This window comes from Lates calcarifer, linkage group LG13 (genome assembly GCF_001640805.2).
Source record: "Lates calcarifer isolate ASB-BC8 linkage group LG13, TLL_Latcal_v3, whole genome shotgun sequence".
Lineage (NCBI taxonomy): Eukaryota > Metazoa > Chordata > Actinopteri > Centropomidae > Lates > Lates calcarifer.
In genome coordinates, this window is record NC_066845.1 from 26,035,445 (window position 1) to 26,062,235 (window position 26,791).

A 26,791-nucleotide genomic window follows, 5' to 3' on the forward strand; every position below is an offset into this window, starting at 1 on the left:
GTCATAAACATATTTATATGTCTGTTGTTCTGAGCTCTGGAGACATTAAACTTTACACTGCAGATCAACTGAACTAAAACTGTACGAGCAAAACAGTAAAGTTTGATGTTTAAAAAACAGAAGAGAAAAATGAAATATTTTCTGCCAAATAAGAATCAACACAGCAATTATCATTTGAAAAAAGTTACACATTGAGTTTGACTTGATGCCAAATGTAGAGGATTTGAGGAAGTGTTTAAAGTATTCACTGCATTTTACAGGAACAACTACATTCATTTAGAACACACTGAAAATAACTCAGGGTGACCAAAATCCACAGACATGGAATTATGAGACTGTTGAACTGTTGAAGTAAGTAAACTGATAAAAGTGTGGAGGAAATAAACAGAGAGAACAGACGGAGTGTGAGCAGTCATGGCTCAGTGGAGAGGGCAGTGGAGTTCAGGGAGGTGGAGGTGGAGGTGGAGGTCTAACCTGGTTCCAGTCTGTTCAGTGCTTTTGAAACAAATAACAGAATCTTCAAATCCGCTGTGAGAGAGGTCAGTAGAGGAGAGATCTGATCTCTGTTCTCGTAAAGAGTCTCACAGCTGCAGGCGAGATAAGACCTGATCCCACACACACACACACACACACACACACACACACACACACACACACACAGCTACAGCAGCTGAGACGAGAATAAAAACAGTGAAAACATCAACCAGTATAAGGAGTAAAACAGAAGTCCTGATTGTGGAGTAGGACCTCTGTCACAGAACTCTTCATGTGAACTGAGTCTGACCACAGGTTCAGAGGGAAGGTCAGGGGATTTTCAGCTCAGATCAGAGAAGAAATTACACAATGCTCCGGAGAAGACACGTAAAAAACTCCTGCTTCATAAAGTCAGAAAGATCTTAACAAGAAACACGAGCTTATTTCCTATTGAATGATAAACTCCACGTTTGTCATCCATCAGTTCTCATTCTTACTCTTTATTTATGCGTCTTTGTTGTTTCTGTTTGTTAGGTTCATTTATTAAAAGTAACAGAATAATAATATAAATAAATATATATAAGAAAAAGATAAATATGTGTGTTTGCTCTTTGTGTGCGTTCTAATTGTACAGTCTTATAAACAGTGGAGGAAGTATCCCTGTGTACGGACTTAATGATGTATCTGATGGTGATTTATTTCTATGTAGAAACTGATGAAATGTTGAATTTAAAATGTCACCTTGTGACTACAGCTGTGAAATAAATGTAGAGGAGTAAAAGGAGAAACACAGCTGTTTCCTGTCAGAGTTAAAAGTGACTCAATTACCCCAGTTATTCTTTGTGTAAACATTAAACTCTAATCAGTGTCTTTTATTTGGAGGTTGCGTCCGCTCAGACGGTGAGAATGTTTCTGATGAATTCACAGGTAAATGATTTTCTGTGAAACGTCCCCAGTTGCTCAGCAGCTTGGATTATTTTGATGACACTGACTGACACACATTTCCATTGTGTAGTCAGAATGTGACTTGTAACCCGATTGCATCAACACAACATGAAACTACTTTGAAATTAACACCCAGTTCTTCCGCTGTGAGAAGACAGGAAGCAGATTCACTGTGCTGAGAGAAGAGCATGAGGCTCATTATCAAAACTGCAGGAACGAGTGGAGGATCCTGTTTTCATGAGCGTTTTTATGTCTGAATACATCAGGAAATATTCAACCACAGTCAACGTCTGAACCATGAGCAAACGAAAACTGAGTAAGTCACATGTTTCTGAAGCTGTTGTGGAATATTTTGGACATTTTGTGGAGTTATTTCCCCAAATTATTATCAAAGAAATCCTTTAAAAATACATCAACTTAATGAAGTGAATGTAGTAAAAACAGAAGGTAAATGAGGTCCAGTCATGACAACACAACAGATAAAGGACTTATTCATTTTTCAGGCATCATTAATCATTGTGTGTTTGCTCGCTGCAGAAGTACTCAGATTACTTACTCACTTAAAAGTAAAATTCCTTCATTTAAAATCAGCAGCAAAATTTACTTTAAGTATCAAAAGTATCTGATTATTTTACTGTGTTCAGCACATTTACCTGAGGAGTGTACTTCAGTACAGGTCTGAGGTACTTTTACTTTCCATCTTAATAATAAAAACAAACAAACAAACAAACAAACAAACAAACAAACAAACACTTCTGGTTGTGGCTTCGCGTCACATTTACTCTAAACGCCGCTCGTCATTTCGTCATCGTAATGTTTCAAACTTTCCAATGTTTCACAGATAAAATCAAAGATTAGGGAAAAGTCTTGTTTTGTCTTCTCATCTCATGACCCCTGAGATTTATCTGATGATCCTTCAGAGGGCTCTGACCCCCAGGTTGGGAACCACTTGACTAAACCAGCTGAGTGTGTAAAAGCAGTTTAAACTTGAACTTCAATGCAGAGCTTTTTTAATTGTATTGGAACTTTTACTGATGTAAAGGATCTGAATGCGTCCTCCATCACTGCTGAAATGTGACAGTGGGTCAGACGTCAAACTGGCAGCTGGTTTAATCTTTAACAGTGCGTTGTGTTTCATAAAGATAAGAAACTTTTATAAACACAGCTGGTAGAATATTTATCTCTGAGATACAGTTCAGAGGAACAATGATGCAACAGAAAATGGAAATACTCAAGAAAGGCAGAAGTAGCTCAGAACTGCACTTTGTACTTTAGTAAATGTACTTAGTTACTTTGACCAGTGGAAAATGGATGATAGTAGAAACAGGGCGTTTTGTGATGAGTCAGAGAAAAGAGGCTGATGTTGGTTTATCTGTATGAATCTGATCTATTGACACTTGTTTCAGATGAGATGGTGTGTGTGTGTGTGTGTGTGTGTGTTTGTGTTTGTTGGCTCTTTGTTCACTGTTCCACTCACAAACAGTTTTGTGCTCCATTGTAAATGAATCATAGTGGTGTCTTTGTGCCGTGTGAATGGACAGTGTCCCGGCTGAGAGCGGAGTGCAGCGCAGAGCTGAGCTAAGAAAAGACAGTGAATGTCTGCTGAGAGGACAACAGCTCACTGTGCTTCTTCTGCTCGTTAGTTGTTCACTATTCAATATTCACCCATGATGCATCTGAAGGCCGTTCATTCAGTCCGGTTAGGCCTGAGCAGGAGGTCAAACACTGAGTGTTACATGCTCCAGAACACACACTGCTGACCTGTTTTTCAGAGATGACCAAAGTACCAGGTAACTCTTACACAAGGCTTCAGGTCCGTAAAGACGTCAGTGCGTCTGACTCACAGGTTAGCAACGTCCTGATTTCTGCATCAGCAGAGACAGCGAACATGACGAGGATGTAGGTGACAGGCTGACAGATTCACATCAGCCCCACATCTCAAATCACACACAGGAAAAACTCCCTCCCTGAAAGTGCTTCATGGGAACAGAGGAGGAGCAGAGGAGTGGTTTGTCTTCAAGCTTGATTTCCACAAGTTGCATTTTGTAGATTTAAAGAGTGACAACAATTTTCTCTGGGTCGTTTCCACTGGAAAACAATAACCTCTTCCTTTAGTGAAATCCTGGATGCTCTCTGCATCAGCCAGAGTCAGAAACAATGGATATCAGCTAAATCTGAATGAAGCAGGCAGGAGGAGTTAACACTGCAGAACGCAGCTGATCTGCTTCATCAGGACTTTGTGGGTGTGGTGTGAACAGACGCCCAAACGTCCCCGAGCTGTCACCACACTCTGATTCAACTGTTGCTTAACCGCAGCTGATGCAGGAACGTATGTGACATTATTTCCAGTTCAAACTGCTGGAATTAGGTCCAGCAAGTTCCAGAGTAATTCTGAACTGCAGATCAGTTAATAAGAAGTCATTAGAAACCAGCGTTCCTCTCTGATATCCAGCCAAACTGACGCAAATATCAAGACTTAGAAACAGAGTTTGGTCTGTTTGTTACAGCACTTTCTGCTCCAGAAGGAGAGGGGGATCATGGGTAAAATGTATGTCTTACACATCATAGTTTTTGGGTGAAGAACACAGAAGACGATGAAAAGAAAAACTGGAAATTAAAAAGTCAATTAAAAGACTTGGATTTGTGTGAAAGAAAAACCTCCAGTGAGAGGACTCTGCATCTGCAGCATCTCCTTTCATTCTCTTTCTCAAAGTTGTTGCTCTATATTTAGCTGAGGAAATAAATATCCGTCAGTGTTTTCAGTGTATAATAGGCCCCCAGGGCAGAAACAGAATCAAACACTGCTGAGATCTCGAGGGGCCGTGGTTCAGAATAGAAACGGAGCAGACCAGGGTACAACAACATTCCTCCGATGACTCCAACGCAAAGAAAACATTTTTGTTTTGTGACAGAACAAAGTGAAAATTAAACGTTTGCAGCTGCTGGTCCCACGTTGCTCTTTTATTAAAATCATTTATTACCTGACTGAAACAGGTGGACGCAGGAACCTGTCAGATGAACAGGGTGTACAGGTTTAGTTTTAAACATATCTAATAAGAAGGTTGTCAGTCACTGCTTCTGTATCTTCCTGTTTCACTGAATGCAGGTCTCCTCTTTTGTAACTAAATAAGTCACTTCCTCCTGGTCATCATTCAGTAACATGTCTCAACATCAGGGTCAGGACCGATTCCTTTCTGACCCTCTTTTACTGAACAAAAAGAACTCACATGACAAGAGAAAAAACTCTTTGGAGACCCACAGGGTCAAAGGTCAGAACAGTTGTGTGTTATATTAAAGAGGGGATAGAGTAAAGGTCTACGGTCAGTCTTTGATCTCCAGTTTGTCCTGAGGCTCAGACTCAGATATTGAACACACAACATGTCAGCTCATACAGAGGCAGAGCTGAGGCTGCCAGGATTAAATTTAGAACTATTCGTCATGAAATTAAACGCTAGAGAAGTGGAAACTTTGGCTCGATCACAAGATCACAAAAGTTATTATGGGGTGTTCAGGCTAAATGCTAATTTGACTGTTTTCATCTCTACACGTCCAGTGAACCAGCTGCTCACATAACAGCAGCTAAAGCTAGCTACCAACGTATACAGCAACTGTGTGAGTGTGTTTGTGTTTTCATTCCTCAATGTACTCTGCTCCCATGATGTTAAAGAATGTAATATCAGACAGACAGGCCCACAAAGTCCCACACAGTGTGTGAAAACATAAAACAACAACAACACCATGCTGTTTATTGTCGTTTTGTCTCTTTGTGGTCATTTGATTGACGTCCTAATAAGAAGTAGCTGCTGGCAGCTGTGTGGAATCAGATATGTGTGTTTTTCAAATCATAAAGTCCTTATGTTTTCATTGACACACTGAGACTCGTGCTCATGATAAAACCGTCCCTTTTAATGATGTAGATGTTTGTGGTCTAATGAGCCTCCTCCTCCTCTCCAGGTCTAAAGTGGCTCGGGAGCCTCACCAATATCGCCATCCGCCGCACGCCAGAGAAGGCCAACATCAAGGCAGTCCCAGAGCATGATGGGAGCCTCTGTGGTGTCAAATCGGCATCGGTGGGGGACCAGTCGGTGGATGACATGGAGTCCTGCCCCCAGAGCCCCGGCTACGCCCGCTCCAGCGACATGTACACTCATGTGGGCACCATACCCCGCAGCGAGAGGCAGAAGAAGAGCTGCAAGGGGCTGAAGGAGAAGAAGAAGAAAGAGGAGAAGGAGGAGGAGGAGGAGGAGGAGGAGGAGGGGGTGAGTGGAGGGCAGAGCCAGTGGAAGGCGGGGGAACACGTCCGAGACTCCCCCCTGCTCAGCGCCCTGTCCAGCCTCAGTTTGACCAGTCTGGACCGGCCTCTGCCTCGGCCGCTGCCCAGCACCCCGACACCCAGCCGGGCTTCACCTTTGACCTCAGCGCCTCAAAGCTGCCTCAGAGATCCTTCAGGAGACCTCATTAAAAACCAAGAGGCGCTGTCAGGGAGCCAGGATGCTTTAGAAACTGCTCGACTTGTAAAGAGTCTGTCAAACATGGCGACTAACGGCCCCAAAGTGGTTTCAGCTCAGGATCTGTACGTGCCCATGGACCCGATCACTGAAGCAACTCGCAACCACGTGGACGACCAGAAAGACAGGCAGCGGAGAATAACACAGGAAACCAAAAACCACGTGAATGTCATGCAGGAAGTGGCGGGTCTTGACAGGTGAGAAAGTTGATTTACTACACTTAGAAAAGATGCAGCGACGGATCCAAAAATAGTCTGTTGTTTGGGTTCTCAACAGACGTGAGGACTGAAGGTTTAGAGCTAAATATCTCTGTTACACCAAGAGGCAGGTCTTATTTTCAAGAGTCTGCCACTGGGGAGATTATTTTAACCTGCCTCTGCTGCACATCAAAGTATACTAAGATTTTTCAGAGAGGCTTGTGCAAAAAAGACAAGTGTGTTGGAATTCAAAAATAATAATTCAAAAATATTATTCCCTGTTTGTCTAATGAACAATACTGATTACATATAGTTCATAGCTTCATTATTCATACAGGGTTACAGCTGTGTGTTACCTCTGTGATGTGACATCTTCGAAGAGAAAGTAATAAAGTATAAGACTGAGTGGCCGTGATACTCTGTCCTGAATAAACACTTCAGAATATCCAGTAGATCGTGATTTAAATATATTAAAATTCATGGGAAAAAACGCAGCCGTTGTAGCAGCGGACATGCGCAGTGCGCCCCGTCCTGCTCGCTGCGGCTCGGTCAGTCAGCTGCTGCGGAGCGTGTGTCGGACCGAGCGGGACGAGATGAGTGAAGCTGTGGACAGTGAGTGTCGGTCAGTGAGCTCCGGAGAGACGCAGAGCAGGTGAGGAAACAAACAGTTTAGACAGAGTCAGTGTGAGAGAAGTGTGTGTGTGTGTGTGTGTGTGAGTGTCATGTGTTAGACTGAAAACTCAACGCACTCTGAACGTGAACTTCAGTCGCTTGTTGGTTCGTGTGGTTTGTGTCTGAGGCAGAACAGACACATGCTTCAGGTCAGAGTGAAGCCATTAAACATGAACAGCTCCTGACCAGAAAACATTTACTACAACCAGGCGACTTTGGAGTCAGTGTGTTACCAGGCTGGTCAGAGTCAGTGTGTGTGTGTGTGTGTGTGTGTGTGTGTGTGCGCGTGCAGCCTGAGTCTGGACCGGACAGTGTGTTATATAAGCGGAGGAATTTGATCCTGCTCTGGCTCCGGTCAGAACAGTGATAAGGCTTTTTCTGGCAGAGATGCAGCAGCCTGTTCCTCTTCATCCCGTCTGTCCTACCTGCTTCAGTCTGACCTGACTTACACCTGCCTCTGACCTCTGACCTCTCACACTCAGGTGTGAGGAAGCTGTCTGTCTGTTGATCATCTCACAGTGTAAATGACCTGTGATCGTATCCACTTGTTGAATCACTGCTGTGTTTAACCACAGCTCACCTACAGATACCTGCTGCCCTGACACAGAAACTCACTGGTTCCAGCTTCTCCAAAGTTTGCTAGTTTCCCAGTTTGACAGTAAACTCAACATTTTGGGGGCTTTTGACTGCAGGTCAGAGAAACACAAAAAACAAACACACACTTGTAAGACTGACAAAAAAACGAGTTCAGCTTAAACTAAAAAGAAACTAAAGCAGGTCAGGTGTTAACGACGTCTCCTCTGCAGGTGGGTGGAGGATCAGTCAGAGTTGAATAACTGCTTCAAATTAGTGATTAATCACATCATGTAGACGTGGTCCAGAGCAGACCCGGGGCTTCGGAGGCTCCTGGGCAGCTGCCTGGTTGTTATTCACCGCTGTGGATGGTTGAAGACCAAAAACCACTTTTCTACATCACATCCTGTCCCACAGGTGAACTCCAGGCGACAGCCAGATTCTGATGAACAGCAGGTGGTTTTCTGACTTGTTCCTTGTTATTTCCTGATAAGAGTCAGTTCTGTTTTCCAGTGTCACTCTGAGCAGACCTGGCTGGTTTAACGAGGCCAGGTCAAAACCTGAAACACGGCTGGACCACGTGTGCTCAGGAGCTGTAAACAGCTACTTTCAATGAATAGAAGCGAAACCCTGCTCGTCGCTAAATGATCCAATGTGTCAGCTGGTTTCAGCCCTTTATCTGAAAATGTCCCTCAGTGACATGACAGAAAACTGTTCAGACCAGGTCATTCTGAAAGAGCAGTGGCCAGTGGGGAAACTCCAGCACTCTGCCAGCTGACCAATGACGGACGTTTGTTTTTCTGAGGCTGGCTCAGCCAAAAAACGTCCCATCAACTCGCCTGTTTCTCTGCCTCGTGTTTGTCTCTGTAGTAAACAGCTTCTGCTCTGTGTGTAGGTAGTGTCACGTTTATTATGGGTTATTATGGGAACTGTTGGAGTGTGTGTTCGAGTCAGTGGCTGACGGCCAAAGGAACAGGAAGTGCTGTAAAAGTTGATGCTGGTTTGGGGAACACAGCCCTGAGGTGGAGGGAGTTTCCTCACTGAACAGCTCCGAGTTCCTCTGGACCACGACAACACTCGACAAACACTCTGACCGTGGATGGACTCGTGTTAAGCGTGGCTCACTGTCAGGGTCCATCGTGAAAGTGTGAAGAGGAAATCTCACCGAGAGCTTATCAGCTCAGCAGGTTTCCTGTTTGTTTGTGAGCAGATGAACGTCAGCGTGAACAGAGTCTAAACATCTGTTCACACTGAGGATGAAAATGTCACAATTCTTTGAGCATTTTTCCTCTTTCACAAAACACAAATTTCAGTCCTGTGTCAAGTGTCACAGGATCAGACTTTTAAAGCCTCATCACACACACACACACACACACACACACACACACACACACACACACACACACACACAGGTGTTTCCACTTATTCAGACTGAGCTTCACTCCGTCAGACTCGGCTCTAACAGAACATGCTCCTCTCTGCTGTTGCAGCAGCTCTGCAGGGACGACTCTCAGCTTCATCAGTCTTAGTAATATGTTGATCTGGAAGATCTTACATCAGTTCCAGCCAGAAGAACTTAAACCACGACCAGAACACACTGAGGGCCTCAGTCAGTCTTTAACACCAGTAAAGAGGCTTTCTGTGACCTGATTGCTAAGCTAACCTGCCACATTGGACCTGAAGACGTAAAGAGAGTCAGCAGGTAACTGTAACTGTAGGAGCTGCAGGCTTATATTAAAGTGAAAATATGTGCAGCTATACATAGTATTATCACATCACTAATATTTCGTGCTTGATTTATAATGAAGCCCAGATGATGAAACGTTTCAAGATGTTTTCTCATGATCCTGAGGAAGTTCTTTCATCATCTCAGTAAATTAAACTCAAGGTCTCTCATTAGTTCATGACTTGTTTCCTTTCTGTTGATGAAATAATTATTTCAGAATCTCAGGAAAACAAATGAGTTGAGTTATGAGTTGTTACACAATCAGATACACACACGTCGCCTCCAGGCTCACACACACTGACCCAGCGTTTAGCCTGATCCTGAAATCGTCTAAAACAAGGCAGTGATTCTACATGACACAGTCAGGGAGCCTCTCACACAGCATGTTTTACTTGTGTGTCCACATCTGTGTGTGTGTGTGTGTGTGTGTGTTTGCTGTCTGCTCTCAGAGTTTGTGTTTGGGAACAAAAGGTCACCTCCCCTGACGTTACTCGTGAAAATATGCAACATGTTGAGAAGAGCAGAGTGACCGGGAAAACAGTCCTAACGTACAGTTTGATTCACCGACACAGTGCTGTCAGAGAGAAGCCGACAAACTGCACTCTGGGTGTTTTTCTCTAACGTCAGTTGTTGAGACTCACTGGTCCTCTGTGTGCCGAGCTGAGCTCTGTGGCTCCCACAGCCTTCAGACTTGGTGAGCAGCCAGCTGGTCTGATTACTGGACGGACACTGGGGGAGAAAAGAAGTTTTCTTTTTGCTTCAGTCCTGAAAAACAGAGTCTCTGCAGATATGAGGTTTCACACAGCGGCAGAAATATTCCTCATCCTCCCTGGAGAAGTTTGTTGTGTTGCAAGCTGTTGCTGGGTGGTGTCAGATTAACACACTGCTGCTGTGTTGTGCAACAGGACAGATAGACAGGAGACAGAAAACAGCATGTTCTGCGCTCACCGTACTGCTACCACTACCATAAGCTCTGTCACCACTTTACCTTAAAACTCACTTTACTGAACTTAGGCTCAATAATTAGCTTAAAGTCCTTTTAAAAATGTGAAACCAGCCGAGTGAACTTGAGAAAACGAGTTCAGTAAACTTCAGATATTAAGCTGAATCAGCAGCTGATCAGTCAGGCTGACAGATGTTACAGATGTGCTTTAAATTTTCTTTCTCTCAGTTTGAGGAGTTTGTTGTTTTGACGTGAGGAGCTGAAGCTGCTCCTTCGCTGTGTTAACATTGTTTTCATTCTTTTATGGGACAGTTTTATGCCTTTATTAGATATGTTGTTATCGTTATCAGGTTGCCCCATTGTTTTCATCATTAGGAGACGAAACAACGATGAGGTAATTTAGTGTTATTCAGAGCAGGCGTCTCTGGAGAAAAGGAAACATGCTGATGATTTAACTGGAACTGTTCCAGTTGCATTAACTGTTTTTACAGTGTAAAGTTGAGACTGAATATCAGGTCAGATTTACAGCCCTGACTCTTTGATCGTATTCATTTCCTCATCAGTGTTGATCAGCATGAACACACTGTTATCTGGTGCTTATACGTGACAGGCTCCTGCTTTTGGTCTGAAGTGGACGCTGTCAGGTGATTTCCACACATGAACCTGGAGCTGGCGGATATAAAAATCAGAGTGTGAAGTTGATCACAGTTGTTTTGCTGTATGTTGCCGTGGAAATGTCACCGTCAGTCAATCTGATCAAAACCACACCCACACATTCTGACGAAGCAGACTGACTCATTTATTATGTTTGGATGTGATTGTTTCTTATTTAGTCACAGATGAAACAGATGTTTATGCTGATGTATGATATGATATGATTCTAAACCTCTCTAATAATTTACTACGAAGCTTCATTTCACCAAAATGTCAGAGTAGAAACAAGTTAAACACCTGAAATCAACCCCAGAGCTGTCTGAAGATAAACTGATCTGAAACCAATCAAACCATCTACAGCCAGAGGGAAGAGCAGCACGTCTGCAGCCATGACTGGATTTCCAGTTTCAGATGTAGTTGCAGAAGGTTCCAGGCAGAGGGAGCAGCATACAGAAAAACTCTTCAGTAGTTATTCTCTTCAATATAAATGTTGAAACCCTGTCTTTGTGCTCTGTGATATGCAGTGTCCAAAATGTGTGAGCACTGAGGGGATGCATGCATGTACAGCAGCAGCACACAGCAGACTAAAGCTGTGTAATGTTTTAACCTAAGCTTCTCATACATATGTTCTCCTCTGTTACAGCCAGCACGACGTGGCAGACAGCAGCGGAGAATATGTGAAGGTAATCTATTTTCATCTTATCTTGTTTGTTGTGTTGCTTCCTTTTGTGGTGCTGCTGCTTTTCTCACTTCCTTTTGTCAAACAAGACACTTTTTGTTCGCGGCAGTGAAACGAGTTTCAGTGAGGGTTCAATTAAAGCCTTTTTTACTGTCTGCTGCTGTGATCCTCTACACACGGCACTCAGGTTCTAATTCAATCAGGACGGGTGACAGAAGAGACTCGGGGGAATGTGGCCCTCTGAGGTGAAATACTTTGAGGCTGCATCGGTTGCCGGTGGCAACCGCGACGGCCTCGATTCGGCCGGCAGCTCTGCCTGGAAAAGGTGGAAGGAGACGGAGAGAGCGAGAGAATTTCCAGTTCATTGACTTATAATTGGATACTTGACAAACACACTTGTCTGAATGGGACAAGCTGGCAATGAATGATAATGCTAATGAAATTAAAGCCATTCATTAGGGGCTTCCAGGTCCTTACCCCACAGCACACACACACACACACACACACACACACACACCTCCTGTTTTGTTTTGGAAGTGGCCCTGGCTCAGTGCCAAGCTCTTGATTCACAGTCGAGTGGGACAAACCATTCTGTCAAAGCAGGAGGGCACCTATATAACAGTGGTAACAGTAACCGAGGTGTGTGTGTGTGTGTGTGTGTGTGTGTGTGTGTGTGTGTGTGTGTGTGTGTGCCCCCATAAACAAAAGCATTCCCAGCCTGTCCTCGGTGTAAACTCTTGATATACAGTAGCTTTTTTTTTTCCTGTTTTGTTTGTATAAAGACGCGACAGACAAAGCTCCACTGAGCGATGACCTCCGTCGCACAATGACGTTGCTACGGCGACGAGGCCAAGACTCCAGCATGAGTCCGTGTCTCTGGCCCCTGGTGTCGCCAGTGTGGATGCCAGTGTGGGAATGCCAGAGCTGTCCATCCTCCCTCCCTCCCCCTGTCCTCTATTATCACACACATTCTCACAGAAACAGAGCTGAGACGGCTGCAGTTCAGCTGGATTTACCCACAATGCTCGTTCTCTCAGAGGACGAATATTTCAAGCAGCTTCTGTAAGGAAACAGAAGAGTCTGGCTTATTGTTCCCGGCAGCAGGAAAGTGAAAAGAAGCAGCAGAAATGCAGCAGATAGTGAACACGCCTCTGCCGGGACCTGAACCCAGAGCCAGTAACGGCTACATGACGGTCTAAACTTCTTCTGTTGTTTGGTTTTTCGGGTGTTGGTGTCTGATTGTGCGCCTGTGATGCCCTTTAAGTTCTCCAAAGAGAAGTTCTGGTTGGAGCCGCCGTCAGAGACACAGAGGAAGCAGCTGGAGGAGGAGCTGAAGCTGAGCGGCACGAACCTGAAGAGCCACGCCTGGTACCACGGACACATCCCCTGGGAGGTCTGCCTCAAACACACACACACACACACACACACACACACTTAGGAGGACATTGTAAAGACTTACATTCATTGCCTGGAGGCTTACTTTAATCTTAACCATAACCACTACATGCCTAACCCCAATTTAATTTTAGTGTTTTCCTGTGTGAGGACCTGCATCCTGTCCCCAAATAAGAACAAGAGTCTGCCTGGTTTTGTTCAGGGTTATTTCAAGTTTTCACAGTTAAATGATGTCATTAATATTTAATTAATTTAAGAAAAATGAAAATTTCTTTTATTATTATTATTTATTTAGGAGGGACAGCTCCTGACTCAAACAGAGTTTTACATTAAGTTATGTTTTAGAGTGGATTTTCCCTTTAAAATCTTAGGAACTGGGGTCATGCAGGAGTTCAACCACAAGAGGGAGCTCTGTTCAAACACCAGCTCTAAAGTTCATTAAATCCAGATTCATAAAATTTGTAAAAAGAGAAAAAGGAAGAAAGAAAAAAGGATCCCTCCATGAAATCCCATCCAGACACGTAGAAACACTTTTCTTTGAGTAATAATTTGTGTGTGGTGTATGAACCTTCTGTGAGGAGAAGTATATTTACATAAATCACACTGATTTTAATAACCAAGAAAAATGAAACTGTCTCCTAAGGTGTCAGAGAGCCTGGTGTTGAACCACGGAGACTTCCTCATCAGAGACTCTCAGTCCAGTCAGGGCGACTTCGTCCTCACCAGTCACTGGGAGCAGAAAACACTTCACTTCCTCATCAGGAAGTCAGTGGTTCAGTCCAGTGAGACGTACACCCGGGTCCGGTACAGCCTGGAGGGCGAGGCCTTTGACTCCTTACCGGCCCTTGTTCACTTCTATGTGGGCAGCAGGGCGGTTCTGACCCGGTGGAGCGGGGCTCAGATTCACCGGCCTGTGAACAGGACGCTGCCGCTCAGCTACCTGGAGACGGCCTTCTGCACCGCCGTCAGCACGGGTGGAGAGGCGAGGGTCTGTCCGAGGAGGTGAGGGCTCACAGAGGACTCGTTTCATTCTGTCCATTATCAGAAGAGTACAAACTATGAGATTACCTGGGTTTAGTTTGTGGAGAGTCCTGATACAGTGCACTGACATAACTTCCTCCTTAAATCATTTTATCAGTCTGAGAAAGTAAACATGAGGCACAAACTCAAAATGAGATACTGTTTCCTGTAGTCTGATAATCATCTCTCTCTCTCTGTGTCTCTATACAGTCCGTCCTCGCTCCACCACAGGGAGGCAGATGTTAACAGTGAACAGGACGAACAGACTCTGCTGACTGCTGGAGAATCCTTTCTCTCTCCTCCCTACAGCAACAACAGTGAGTTTAATATTAAACTAAACTCTTTCTCCTGTGTGCTCCGATGCACCGTTCTCTATGTGAACCCATAAAATAGTAAAATCATTAATGACCAAGGACTAGGTCCTGTGTCAGTGTTAAATGTTGTGGCTGATCGCTGTGTGTCAGGTGATACCTGACAGGATGCAGCAGTACTAAAACACAGATTTAATGTTCATAATAATGATGTGCTCACACCACACACACTACCTATCAGATCTTTATCACATAACTGTTACTTTTATATTTGCTGACATTATCACATTTTGATGGGGAAATTTATTATTATTTGTTATTTATTTTATTTACTTCCCCTCTCTCCCCCCTTTGTTTCCTGTCTCTGTACACTGTTGGCCTGTAATAGCTCAACATAATAACATGTCAAACAGTCTGCTCTGTTGTAAAACAGTAAGGGAATGTGCAAAAAACAGAAACTTTAAACTTGGAACAAAACTACAAGTGCTATCTGATTACAATAACCTGAAACTCATGCCAGTTAATTCCGTTATATAAAGAGTGTAAGAAGATACCAATAAGCCGCTCTCCTTTTGTAGTTCTTCTTCAAGGAACAGAATAATAGAGTAATCTAATATATCGCCATATATTTGATCCCTTTTTAAAAAACTGAGACAATACCCATTATTTAGACAAAATGTTCTTGGACCTTGATGCCCAGTAAACACGTACAGGTGTGTGGCCTGTTGTTTCAGACAACTTTTCTGATTCACAAATACAACTTTGGCCTTAAAAATGACAATGAATTGCAAGATGTTTGACACAGAACTGGACAAAGCTGACAACATAGCTGGGTGGGCAAACTCACCTATTTGTTAAAATATTAGTCTGAATTAGCTCTCAAAAATAAGAACAAACTACAATAATACAAATTATGAATTAAAAAGCTGTATACAAATACTGCACACCAGCATGTTTGTATGCTATTTATATGGTCCACTGTGTATGTATTATTATGTATATATTGTGCAAGTTTTTCATTATTTATTTAAAGACTAGCAGTACATGATAATAAATCCCTCAGATCCTTAAAATATGTGTAAAATAACACTAAGCACCACTGTTATATGAATACAGAAATACAGACCAAACACAAAACTTAAGTAAATCATTTTGTTAATTTTATTCACAGCCTGATTAAAATCATTACACATTACAATACATGTACCAGTTCTTATAGTATTTGTTTTACTTTATTTAAATAAGTACAGTAATTTATGAGAATAAAAAAAATCCTGCCATATTCAGAAATCATTCAAAAAACTTCCTGGATATGAATGAGAAACTGATTACTTGGCTTAGGCCAAGCTTTGCTTTGTAAATTATTTATACATTTCTGAGATATCCTGTTCATTAGCAACACAGACAAATGAATGAGAGGTCATTATACAGTATGAGATTTGTGGTGCAGCCAACCAGTGAAAGACTACTTGCATCATGATAATAACTGAAAGTACAGAATAGAAAAGTTTCAACTAAATGTGAATCAAGTTTCTTGAAGGACATTCATCACTCCTTTTTGATTTTGCCTTTAGAAAACACTCTCCTCCACAAAAACCTTACTGTAGAAATAAAAACAGCCAAGACCAGCAAAGTAATTGCCAGCAGAAATGCAATCACATCGATTGAGTAGTACTGGATCGTGGACATCTTGTAAGACTCTGTCCTCAGGTGCGGAGCTCCCTTGTGCCTCATGACAAACTCGATCCAGAACATGGCGCGGTCAATTGGTTTCATGGGCTGATCTCTCTGCAGGTTGGACAGCCTCTTCATATTCTCCCTGTAGCTCGGTTCATAGAGTACCTCTTTGAGCGCCTCCAGGAAGTTGTCTTTGTTCACAGTTGCAATGTCCAGGACTTTGGCCACACCTCTTACTTTCATCCTGAAGAAGTTGTCAGGCTGGTCAAACATGAGGGGCAAGCCAACAAGAGGGACCCCATGGTAGATGGCCTCCTGTATACCATTGGTGCCTCCATGGGCTACAAACACTCTGGTCTTGGGGTGACCCAGGAGGTCGTTTTGAGGCAGCCAGTCCACGAGCAATGTGTTGTTGCCAAGTGTGGACGGTCTTTTGCCTTGGTGCCTCCAGATCACCTTCTGAGGAAGTTGGGCAAAAGCAGCTGCAATGTCCTCAGTGATGTCCTCAGGAAGTTGGGCCACCAAGGTTCCCAATGTCATGACAATGATGCCATGTTCACCAGAGCTCTGAACAAAATCCTCCAGTTCTTTGGACAGGGGCTTGGACGGTTTGCACTGAAATCCTGACATGTAGATGACATTCGGCATTGTGGGTCTGGGGAACTCAAAGGTAAAGTCGTTCCTCATCAGCCAGATGTCTGCTGCTTGGAACAGCTCCATGTAATATACATCACTGCCAAAGTAACGATGGACAAAAGGTTTGTAGTTTGATTCTGTGACGTACCAAATTTGGAAACATGTAAAGAAATAGTAAAGAATGTTCTTGATCCGCTCTGAAAATGTCATCTTGTCAGTGAGCTCTGACCCTGGTATTGGGATGTAAGAGAGTGGGGATGGTGCAATTGCAAGATGCCCCTCACCCTGAATAGTCCACCTCACATTAAAGACAAGTGGAAGACCCAAACGGTGACCGAGAAGCACCCCTCCACCAATTGCAGGGTCTGTCAGAACCAAATCATATTTGGCATCGCTGAGGCTCTGCATCAGTGTTGTATTCTCAAACATCTCCCCCACCATCTCAAGCAGTTTTTTATGCATCTGATTAAAAGTGATCATCAGTTCATACTCCAGAGGTATACGGGTCCAAAGTGAAGCACCTTCCCGCCTTAGGCTCAGCGTTCTGGTAACAAATTCCCCAAAGTTCTTGGCATCAAAACCAGCAGAGGAATTTATAGTGATGGACTTGTAGTGCGGGGAATCTGGCTTGATGTACCAGGCATCTGATGGCCGCAACACAGTGATTTCATGGCCTCTGGAGTGAAGATTCTCAATGATGACATTCATGTTGACCCAGTGGCTTCCATCTACAGGGAACACCAAGACTTTCCCTCCATTTACCAAGGCTGAAGAGCAGAGCAGCACTGCAAGTGTCACCAGGATTGTTCGGTACATCTCTGAAAGAGATTTGGACAAGAGATATAAAGCTGTTGCATCTGTCCCTTTTAATAAGGCTTTACAGTTCTTGAGTTCAGGAGTATGCATCAACTTAAATAACAATATTTTACTGAGAATAAGGACTAACTTTTTGAGTAAGACTTGAGTGTAGTAGATAATGTAAAATAACTCCTGTGTACATAGTAAGTGATATTGTTTGCTATTGTGTATGTCAAGCAAGGAAAGTCTAGTAAAAGTTTCATGAAAGTGCAGCCAAAACAAACCTGACGCAGATTCCTACTGGTCTTTCTACAAAGTATTTTCATGATTTTTTTTCATCAAACTGAGGCACACTGCTCTTCTACTTGTATAACTCCCAGATCCCCTACAGCTCAACAACAGTTTCCTGATTGCATAACTACACAAAATCCCAGGAGGTTTAGAGAAGCTGTTTGAATTTAGTAAATATTCCCTTCCTCAGGTTTCACAGCTTTGTGTTCATGTACATGTGTTACCCAGTAATGATAGGTGTGGACCTATAAAGGGGATTTCATAGCAGCTGCGTTTTCTATTTACACAGTCAAAGTTTATGCTAACAAAAATTGGAACCATAAGGGTCAGTAAAATGTTGAGCATTAGCTTCACAAAGTACTTCAAAGGTCATTCTCACGTTATGTATGTGAGCTAAAATAATTTTGTCTCAAATTCCCTAAGGACAGTACTTATATACTACTGCTACCACTACCACTAGAACAACCGCACAGAAAACATCAGTTTTAGATTAACATACCACCAGCCATATCGCTATTTTAGCTTCTATAAACTCTTTCCCTGGACTTGAAAATAAGAAAAAACCAAAAATAAAAATAATACAAATTATGAACTAAAAAGCTGCACACAAACTCACTGTATGTCAGTATGTTTGTATGCTATTCATATGGCCCACAGTGTGTATACTACTGTGTATACATTGTGCAAGTTTTTCATCATGTATTTGAAGAATAGCAGTACATGATAATAAATTCCTAACATCCTTAAAATGTATATGAAAATATAAAATAACATGCTGTCAAGAAATGAACAAAGCTCCACTGCTGCACAGTATATGAGACCAAACAGAAACTTCAATGAACCATTTATCTATTTTTAAATACAGCTTGATTAAAATCATTATTAAGATGTTCAGCTGTATTTAATTATTGCCCGAACCTTTGTAAAAGACAGTTACAGGATAAATGTACCAGTTCGTGTAACATTTATTTTATTTCATTACAGTAAGTGCAGTCATTTATAAAAATAAGAAAAAAATATAAAAAAATCCTGGAATGTTACAAAGTCATTAAAAGAACTGATTACTTGGCTAAAGTCAAGCTTTACATTGCTTTGTAAATTATTCATACATTTCTGAGATATCCTGTTCACTAACAAAACAGATAAATGAATGAGCAAAACAGAAACATGACCTTCTTACTGAGGTGATTAGACAAAATGAGGTTTGTAAGTGCATTCAGCCACACACTCAAGTGTGTTAGGATACTAGTGACAGACTGTTTATAACATGATCATGAATCCACACACAGAATAGAGCAGTTTAGAAATGTTATTGTTGTTTACATGAAATCAGGATCCAAAAAATGTGAAATAGGGTCCTTGCAGCACATTCATCACTCTTTTTTGATTTTGTTTCTAGAAAACACTCTCCTCCACAAAAACTTTACTGTAGAAATAAAAACAGCCAAGACCAGCAAAGTAATTGCCAGCAGAAATGCAATCACATCGATTGAGTAGTACTGGATCGTGGACATCTTGTAAGACTCTGTCCTCAGGTGCGGAGCTCCCTTGTGCCTCATGACAAACTCGATCCAGAACATGGCACGGTCAATTGGTTTCATGGGCTGATCTCTCTGCAGGTTGGACAGCCTCTTCATATTCTCCCTGTAGCTCGGTTCATAGAGTACCTCTTTGAGCGCCTCCAGGAAGTTGTCTTTGTTCACAGTTGCAATGTCCAGGACTTTGGCCACACCTCTTACTTTCATCCTGAAGAAGTTGTCAGGCTGGTCAAACATGAGGGGCAAGCCAACAAGAGGGACCCCATGGTAGATGGCCTCCTGTATACCATTGGTGCCTCCATGGGCTACAAACACTCTGGTCTTGGGGTGACCCAGGAGGTCGTTTTGAGGCAGCCAGTCCACGAGCAATGTGTTGTTGCCAAGTGTGGACGGTCTTTTGCCTTGATGCCTCCAGATCACCTTCTGAGGAAGTTGGGCAAAAGCAGCTGCAATGTCCTCAGTGATGTCCTCAGGAAGTTGGGCTACCAAGGTTCCCAGTGTCATGACAATGATGCCATGTTCACCAGAGCTCTGAACAAAATCCTCCAGTTCTTTGGACAGAGGCTTGGACGGTTTGCACTGAAATCCTGACATGTAGATGACATTCGGCATTGTGGGTCTGGGGAACTCAAAGGTAAAGTCGTTCCTCATCAGCCAGATGTCTGCTGCTTGGAACAGCTCCATGTAATATACATCACTGCCAAAGTAACGATGGACAAAAGGTTTGTAGTTTGGTTCTGTGACGTACCAAATTTGGAAACGTGTAAAGAAATAGTAAAGAATGTTCTTGATCCGCTCTGAAAATGTCATCTTGTCAGTGAGCTCTGTCCCTGGTAATGGGACGTAAGAGAGTGGGGATGGTGCAATTGCAAGATGCCCCTCACCCTGAATAGTCCACCTCACATTAAAGACAAGTGGAAGACCCAAACGGTGACCGAGAAGCACCCCTCCACCAGTCGCAGGGTCTGTCAGAACCAAATCATATTTGGCATCGCTGAGGCTCTGCATCAGTGTTGTATTCTCAAACATCTCCCCCACCATCTCAAGCAGTTTTTTATTCATCTCATAGAAAGTGATCAACAGTTCATACTCTTGAGGTATACGGGTCCAAAGTGAAGCACCTTCCCGCCTTAGGTTCAACATTTTGGTAACAGATGCCCCAAAGTGTTTTGCATCAAAACCAGCAGAGGAATTTATAGTGATGGACTTGTAGTGCGGGGAATCTGGCTTGATGTACCAGGTGTCTGATGGCCGCAACACAGTGATTTCATGGCCTCTGGAGTGAAGCTCCTCGATGATGACATTCATGTTGACCCAGTGGCTTCCATCTACAGGGAACACCAAGACTTTCCCTCCATTTACCAAGGCTGAAGAGCAGAGCAGCACTGCAAGTGTCACCAGGATTGTTCGGTACATCTCTGAAAAAGACTCTGCCAAGAGGAGTAAGGATGTTGGATCTGTCCCTTTTAACAAGGCTTCTTGAGTTCAAGAGTAGGCATCAACTTAACAATATTTTACTGAGAGACTAAGGACTAACTTTTGGATTAAGTTGACTTTGCTATACAGTGCAAAATAACTCCTGTGTACATAGTAAGTGATTGGTTGCTGTCGGTACGTCATAGTTTATTAAAAGTTTTATGAAAGTGCAGCAAAACAAGATACAACAGTACAACAAGAAACAGATTCCTACTGGTTCTTCTACAAAGTATTTTCATATTTTTTTTCATCAAACTGAGGCACACTGCTCTTCTACTTGTGTAACTCCCACATTCCCTACAGCTCAACAACAGTTTCCTGATTGTATAACCACACAGTGTAGGAATTCCTGGCGCTAAATCCCAGAAGGTTTGGGGAAGCTGTTTGAATTTTATAGATTTTCTCTCTGTACAGTGTTGTGTTCATGTTCATGTGTTATCCAGGAATGATAGGTGTGGAACTATAAAGGGTATTTGTTAGCAGCTGCCTTTTGTATTTTCAAGGTCAGAGTTTATGCCAACAAAATTAGAAACATATGTGTCAGTAAAATGTAAAGCATTAGCTTCACAAAGTACTTCAAAGGTCATTTTTATGTAATGTATGTCAGCAGTCCTTAAGTTCTCAAAAACAGTACTTATGTAATATTACTACTACTACTACTACTACTACTGCTATCATAAATGATATTGATGATAATATTTTATACAATGCTCACATATTATAAATGCATTGCTGTTAACTGTTTCAAAACAGATATTTATAAATTGTTTGAACCATAATAATCTAAAAAAGTGACTTTTTAGCAACATCAAAAGTTGTGAGCAATGCATTAAATAGCCAAGACTACTCTTATAAATGAGAGCATGTTCTCTCTGAATAAAGAAGTCTTCCTCCTGTGGTTTTCCTACATTTCTGCAAACAGGAAACATTAAGACAGTTTTGTGAGCTGACAGGCATCTGTCCAAACTTCTGAACTTTGATCTTCTCCTCACAGTTAATAAACTGAGCTTTAGGAATACCATAACTGTGAATGGGCACAGTTAACTGTGAGGTTGCCCAGTGCATTCATGCAAGTGTGGTCCTGTTACTGAGTTTGTCAATAAGAAACACCTGGGAGTTACAGTCTGGCTCTGTAAGACCTCGAGCCTGCAGTATCCATCTGTAAGTACTCAGGGTTTAGCTGAACACTCCAGTCATGCACATAAACGTCACAGTGATACTCACATTACCCAACATGAGAACTACAATGAAAACATCAGCTTCAGATTGACATACCACCAGCCTCAAAACTCTTTCCTTGGTGTTGATTTTTTGACACTTACCGAGAGTGTCCCAGTCAGCCGATGTCACATTTCAACACGAGCTTGTTGTTGCGTATTCAGCCTCGCTCCCAGCAGATGTGTGACTGACTGCGATCCAGCTCTTATGGTCAGAATAACTTGGTGGGCGTAGGCAGGCGCTGAGGTAACAGGACAAAAGTTCAGAGTATGTTTTGTGTGCAGCAGCAGCAGCAGCAGTGTTGATTACACAAGGGAGGGGTAATCAGAGAGGGGCTCACGTAGCCAACTCTGAGCTTGAACTTTAGATGTAGTACTGAGATAAGACTGAGCAGTGGTTGTAGGTTAATATGGAACAAAGGCAAATTCTTAGATCTTAGAGGGATATTTATTCATTTTCAATCATAATTGCTACTCTATGTCCTTTCAGAAAAACAAGTTTTAGTTGAAATAGCTGCCTTGAGTATTAACGTGTTTTACTTGTAGTTTAAAAGGTTGCTTGTTGCAGGTCCCTAAATGCGTATTGCACATCAGGGTTTACTGATGCTTTTCAATTTATTTGTATTACTTACACAATACAGATAAAATGAAAAATTTAAGATGCTGTTATCTGTGCTAATAACAGAGGAAAAAAAATAGATAACAGCTCAGTCAAGACAAAAAATGAATAAAAAAACAATATATAATATAATAAAGCAAACGGTCCAAAAAATATAGAAATAAAATGTAAATGTGGAGAGGTGGCTGTTACGTTTCTGAAAATCTTAACCCTTCACTTACATAGATAAAGTACTGTTAGTCATGATTAAGTTATTGTGATTTCAGTGTGATTTAAGTTGAAGGTCGTCTCATTGTGTAATCAAACACTGTGCACATGCCACACGAACATGAACTACATGACTTTATCGCCGACTTTTATGCGGTCGATGTTCGTTTGCGAGACAAATCAATCACATATTAAAACAAATATACATAAGGTGAGGTGAGGGATATTGACACAAAGTAATTACAACACACACAAAAATGCATTTACAGTTACGATCGAACCGAATACTAACTAGTGCACCAAATGTGGATTAATCCACCACTGAAAATAGTCCCCTACATATTCCCTGTCTTGAGTTGTTTTAAGCAGGAACCAGTGTTCATTTTTTAAATTCCTTCCTTGAGAGGTGACTAATACCTTAATGATTTGAATGGCCCATGGAGTAGCTTGTGTTGAAGTGAATTAAACAGATTGTTAACAAGAGTTTTTGTCCTCTCTTCTTCCATCTCCAGCCCCACAGTCAAGAAGCCCTTGCAGTAGCCGTGCAGCCAGCGTGGCTCCATCCCCGGCCCTCTCCAGGCGCTCGGATACAACCCAATCCACCCAACCCTCCCCGAACAGCACCCTCCACAGACAGTATAACAACATATCCCAGCCTCATCTGAACCAGGACTCCCCTTCTTCTGAAACTGATGGAAGCTGCTACACAGAGCTGTACCCCGGCCCTCAGAGCTACGTGGAGAGGCTGCGGGTGGAGGAAGTGTCAGTGGGCGTCGATCCACTGAGGGTGGAGGATGGGAATGTGCACTTCTCACCAGTGGTGGAGACGGTTTCTTCTTTCAAACCGAGCAGGTACCAGTCGCCGCTAATGCCCAAGGAGAATAAGCCTCTGGAGGTGGGCATTCTGCGGAGGGTGAAGGAGCTTCTGGCCGAGATCGACCCCAGGACGGCAGCCAAACATATCACCAAGGCTGACTGCATGGTACTGCTCAAAGCTGCTCTAATCAATATGTTGTATTAACAAGGACAGCTGAATCAAGGGCATTTTGAGTCATTTGGTTCGTCAGTGTTCCTGGCTTCTTGTAATGATAGTAGTGTAATGTTAGAGTAATTCTGCGAAGGTCAGATGACAACTCAGCGTTTTCTTGATCATGCAATTACTACTAACTAAAGAAAAGAAAAAAAGATGTAGGAATCACCTGATACATCAAGCAGGATACACACAAACAGGAGTAGTCAAACAGTCATGTGCCTGTGTTTCTAAGGTGGCCAGAATTCTGGAGGTGACTCCAGAGGTGCAAAGGATGATGGGAGTTCACTCTGGGATGGAGCTGCTCACGTTGCCACATGGACAACAGCTGAGACTGGATCTGCTGGAGAGGTGAGGAAGGATTCAGAAATCCTTCACGCAAGTTGATCGTAGTAACACTAACACGATATCTCAGAGGCACCTTGAAGGACTTTCTTCAAATTTTGCACAAACATTCACTTGGACTCAAAGATGAACTAGTTATATGTTGATGGTCAAAGGTTTTTGCCATAACTCAGTGATGATATGATGATATGAGCTAAACTTTCTCTCTGCGTTCCTGCAGGTTTCAGACCATGGCGATCATGTTGGCTGTGGATGTGTTGGGCTGCACAGGGACGACTGAGGAGCGAGCCGGTCTGCTTCATAAAATCATCCAAATCGCTGCTGAGCTCAAGAGCACCATGGGCAACATGTTCGGCTTCGCTGCCGTCATGAGAGCCTTGGAGCTGCCGCAGGTAAACGGTCGTCACACACACTGGAATTATACTTTAAGATCTTCTTGGTGAATTTTTGCCTTTCTGGAAAGAGATAGTGGAGACAGACAGGAAACATGAGGAGAGAAAGGGAGGTCCTTATCTGATATCACACCAGGTTACAGTTGAGAGATTAACATATCACGTGTCATAAAGGTGTAAGATCGATCTGCCTCAGTCAGTGATCTGCAGTAAAACCTGCAGCATAACCTCCTACCCACTGTGCATAGAACACAATGAGCACTGCTGCACACTAACATTGCACTGTGACCATATTAACTTTGACTGGTGCCATAAAGATATGAAGGCTGCCGTTTCATTTATTACTTCCATACACTGTGGTGATTATGCCAAGTTTCATGAAATACATAAACATCCTCTCGTTAACAAAAATATGGCTGCATGTGCCATTTATGTGGATTTTTAAGTTTGTATTAAAAAGACATACGAGCATCTCTGTACTGACTGACTTCGCCCCTGCATCTGATAAACCATCTCTGCCATGTCTTTGTGTTTGTAGGTGTCCCGTCTGGAGCAGACCTGGATGGCGTTACGGCAGCGACACACAGAGGGCGCCATTCTCTACGAGAAAACTCTGAGGCCGTTCATGAAGAGCCTGAACGACGGGAGAGGTACAGGCCACATAAATGTGACTCCTGTTGGTCCAACCTCCACCTTTGTCTTCACAAAAACACTGACTCTGTGTGTGTGTGTGTGTGTGTGTCCTCCAGAAAGCTGTCCTCTGTCCAACACCACCTTCCCCCACGTCCTCCCCCTCCTGTCTCTGCTGGAGAAGAGTGTGGCGGTGGGTGAGGGGACAGAGCCGTGGGAGACGGTGGAAGTTGGCGTGGATGTGGTCATGTTCCACCTGGGAGCGGCGAGGACCATCGCACAGCTGGGGGGCATCTACCGGTCCAACGCTGAGAGCAAACTGCAAGGTACGAGAGGTCAGGAGAGGTCAAAGTGAAAACTGCAGCGTGTGTTTGTCATGGACTTTATAACTACACGCCTGCAGAGAACCAGATCAAAGTAATAAGTTATTTAAATTATGTTGCAGGTTTCCAGGAGCAGGCCGAGGTCCTGGAGCTCTTCCTGACTGACTTCCAGATGAGGCTGCTGTGGGGGAGCAGGGGAGCCACGGAGAACCAGGCTCTGCGATACTCCAAGTTTGACCAGGTGCTGACAGCCTTGTCCAACAAGCTGGAGCCTCCTGTCAGATCGCAGTGAAACACACGCCTGTTTTTACTAACTGTTTATCCTGGATGACACTGAGCAGCTCCTCCTAGCAGTTTGGGGTTCTGATGCCTTGCTCAAGGACAGCTGGAAGGTCATTAAAAAGGGAGACTGGGACATATATGGCATCGCAGCTCCTGCTTTGGTGTACATTTACAAACTCCTCATCTCTGTCTCACGTGGCACTAAATGTGCTCTGAACTGAGGACCTGTGCCGCTTCAGCATCCTTTGTTTAAGATGTTTAGGAGGACTTATCAGAGGACTTTATCTGTCCCACTGTGAACCAAAATGTGAACATAAGATATGAGTGTAAATATGTGGTACTGTATCCGGCTCTGTTGTGGTACGGTGCTTTTGTTCTGCAGGAAAAACAAACTGTGTCACAAGAAGCCAGCGATCCGTTTTGATGAAAACAGTGAGATGAGGCTGAGCCTCAGTCTGTTTGGTTAATGTATAGAAATGTTTTTATGTCTGAAGGCTGGACCTTCCCTAAATCTACAAGAGTACCGACTCTGTGTCATATCATACAACCCAGTAACAGAATAACATGTATAATTACAGTTTTTATAATTACAGTTTTTGTATGATGTTAATTGTACTGTGTTAATCATTAGGATTTTCTAATTTGAAGTCAATATTTAATGTAATATGAGATTAGATGACTGGTGCTGGAGTCAGTTCAGAACTTCTTTATTCTTCTCGTTTCCATTATCATCATCATCACTGTGTGAAGTGAAGGTGAACTGACCATGAGCACAGAGGGACACAACATTTCTATGACTGTACATAGTATTAATGTCTAATATTTATCTGAAATGTAAATAAACATGTTTTCCTCACTGTCAAGTCTGATGCTCATTTCTCAGCCTCCTCCAAAGCAAACATGAATTTGAAATGAGAGCTGACTCATGCTGCATGTTGAGAAACAGAAAACCCAAACAGATTTCTCACACTTCTTTGAAGAAGTTTGAGGTTTTTTTTAGACTCTTCCTCAAGGTTTTGCAGAATTTGAGGTCACAAACTGACGTGTTTTGGTGCAACATGGAGCAGTGAGTGTAGCCTTTCCAAACTCAGGTCACACCAAAGAAAATAAATTCAATATATACATTATCTATAAATACAGATGAGGGCAAAATCACTGGAACCCTTCCACTTTAAAATCTCATTTTTTTCTGAAATCAGTTGAAACTAAAGTAACTATTCTCTATCACAGATT

General features: G+C 42.8%; 3 protein-coding genes across 5 annotated transcripts; 1 reads left to right on the top strand and 2 right to left on the bottom strand.

Annotated features, from left to right (window-relative positions):
* The first annotated feature begins 1,576 nt into the window (after positions 1 to 1,576).
* Positions 1,577 to 26,421, top strand: sh2d3cb (SH2 domain containing 3Cb). 2 transcript variants are annotated; one of them, XM_018673703.2, is made up of 12 exons: positions 1,577 to 1,735; positions 5,374 to 6,124; positions 11,336 to 11,375; positions 12,636 to 12,764; positions 13,410 to 13,768; positions 13,997 to 14,103; positions 23,069 to 23,538; positions 23,822 to 23,937; positions 24,152 to 24,323; positions 24,862 to 24,973; positions 25,073 to 25,279; positions 25,399 to 26,421. In XM_018673703.2, the coding sequence occupies exons 1-12, from the start codon at positions 1,717 to 1,719 to the stop codon at positions 25,566 to 25,568; spliced, it is 2,652 nt and encodes an 883-aa protein (XP_018529219.1). In that variant the 5' UTR covers positions 1,577 to 1,716; the 3' UTR covers positions 25,569 to 26,421. The 2 variants fall into 2 exon arrangements, with proteins under 2 accessions (XP_018529219.1, XP_018529220.2); XM_018673704.2 differs by lacking the exons at positions 1,577 to 1,735; positions 5,374 to 6,124 and adding an exon at positions 6,622 to 6,776.
* LOC108881641 (UDP-glucuronosyltransferase 2A2) lies at positions 15,236 to 21,977 on the bottom strand. Its single transcript, XM_051074894.1, has 2 exons — positions 21,836 to 21,977; positions 15,236 to 17,228 (listed from the first exon to the last, which is right to left on the bottom strand). Exon 2 carries the CDS (start codon positions 17,224 to 17,226, stop codon positions 15,646 to 15,648), a length of 1,581 nt encoding a protein of 526 aa, XP_050930851.1. The 5' UTR covers positions 17,227 to 17,228; positions 21,836 to 21,977; the 3' UTR covers positions 15,236 to 15,645.
* Positions 18,447 to 21,977, bottom strand: LOC108881642 (UDP-glucuronosyltransferase 2A2). 2 transcript variants are annotated; one of them, XM_051074896.1, is made up of 2 exons: positions 21,836 to 21,977; positions 18,447 to 20,455 (listed from the first exon to the last, which is right to left on the bottom strand). In XM_051074896.1, the coding sequence occupies exon 2, from the start codon at positions 20,451 to 20,453 to the stop codon at positions 18,873 to 18,875; it is 1,581 nt and encodes a 526-aa protein (XP_050930853.1). In that variant the 5' UTR covers positions 20,454 to 20,455; positions 21,836 to 21,977; the 3' UTR covers positions 18,447 to 18,872. The 2 variants fall into 2 exon arrangements, with proteins under 2 accessions (XP_050930853.1, XP_050930852.1); XM_051074895.1 differs by having other exon boundaries at positions 18,447 to 20,467; positions 21,836 to 21,962.
* Positions 26,422 to 26,791: the final 370 nt, after the last annotated feature.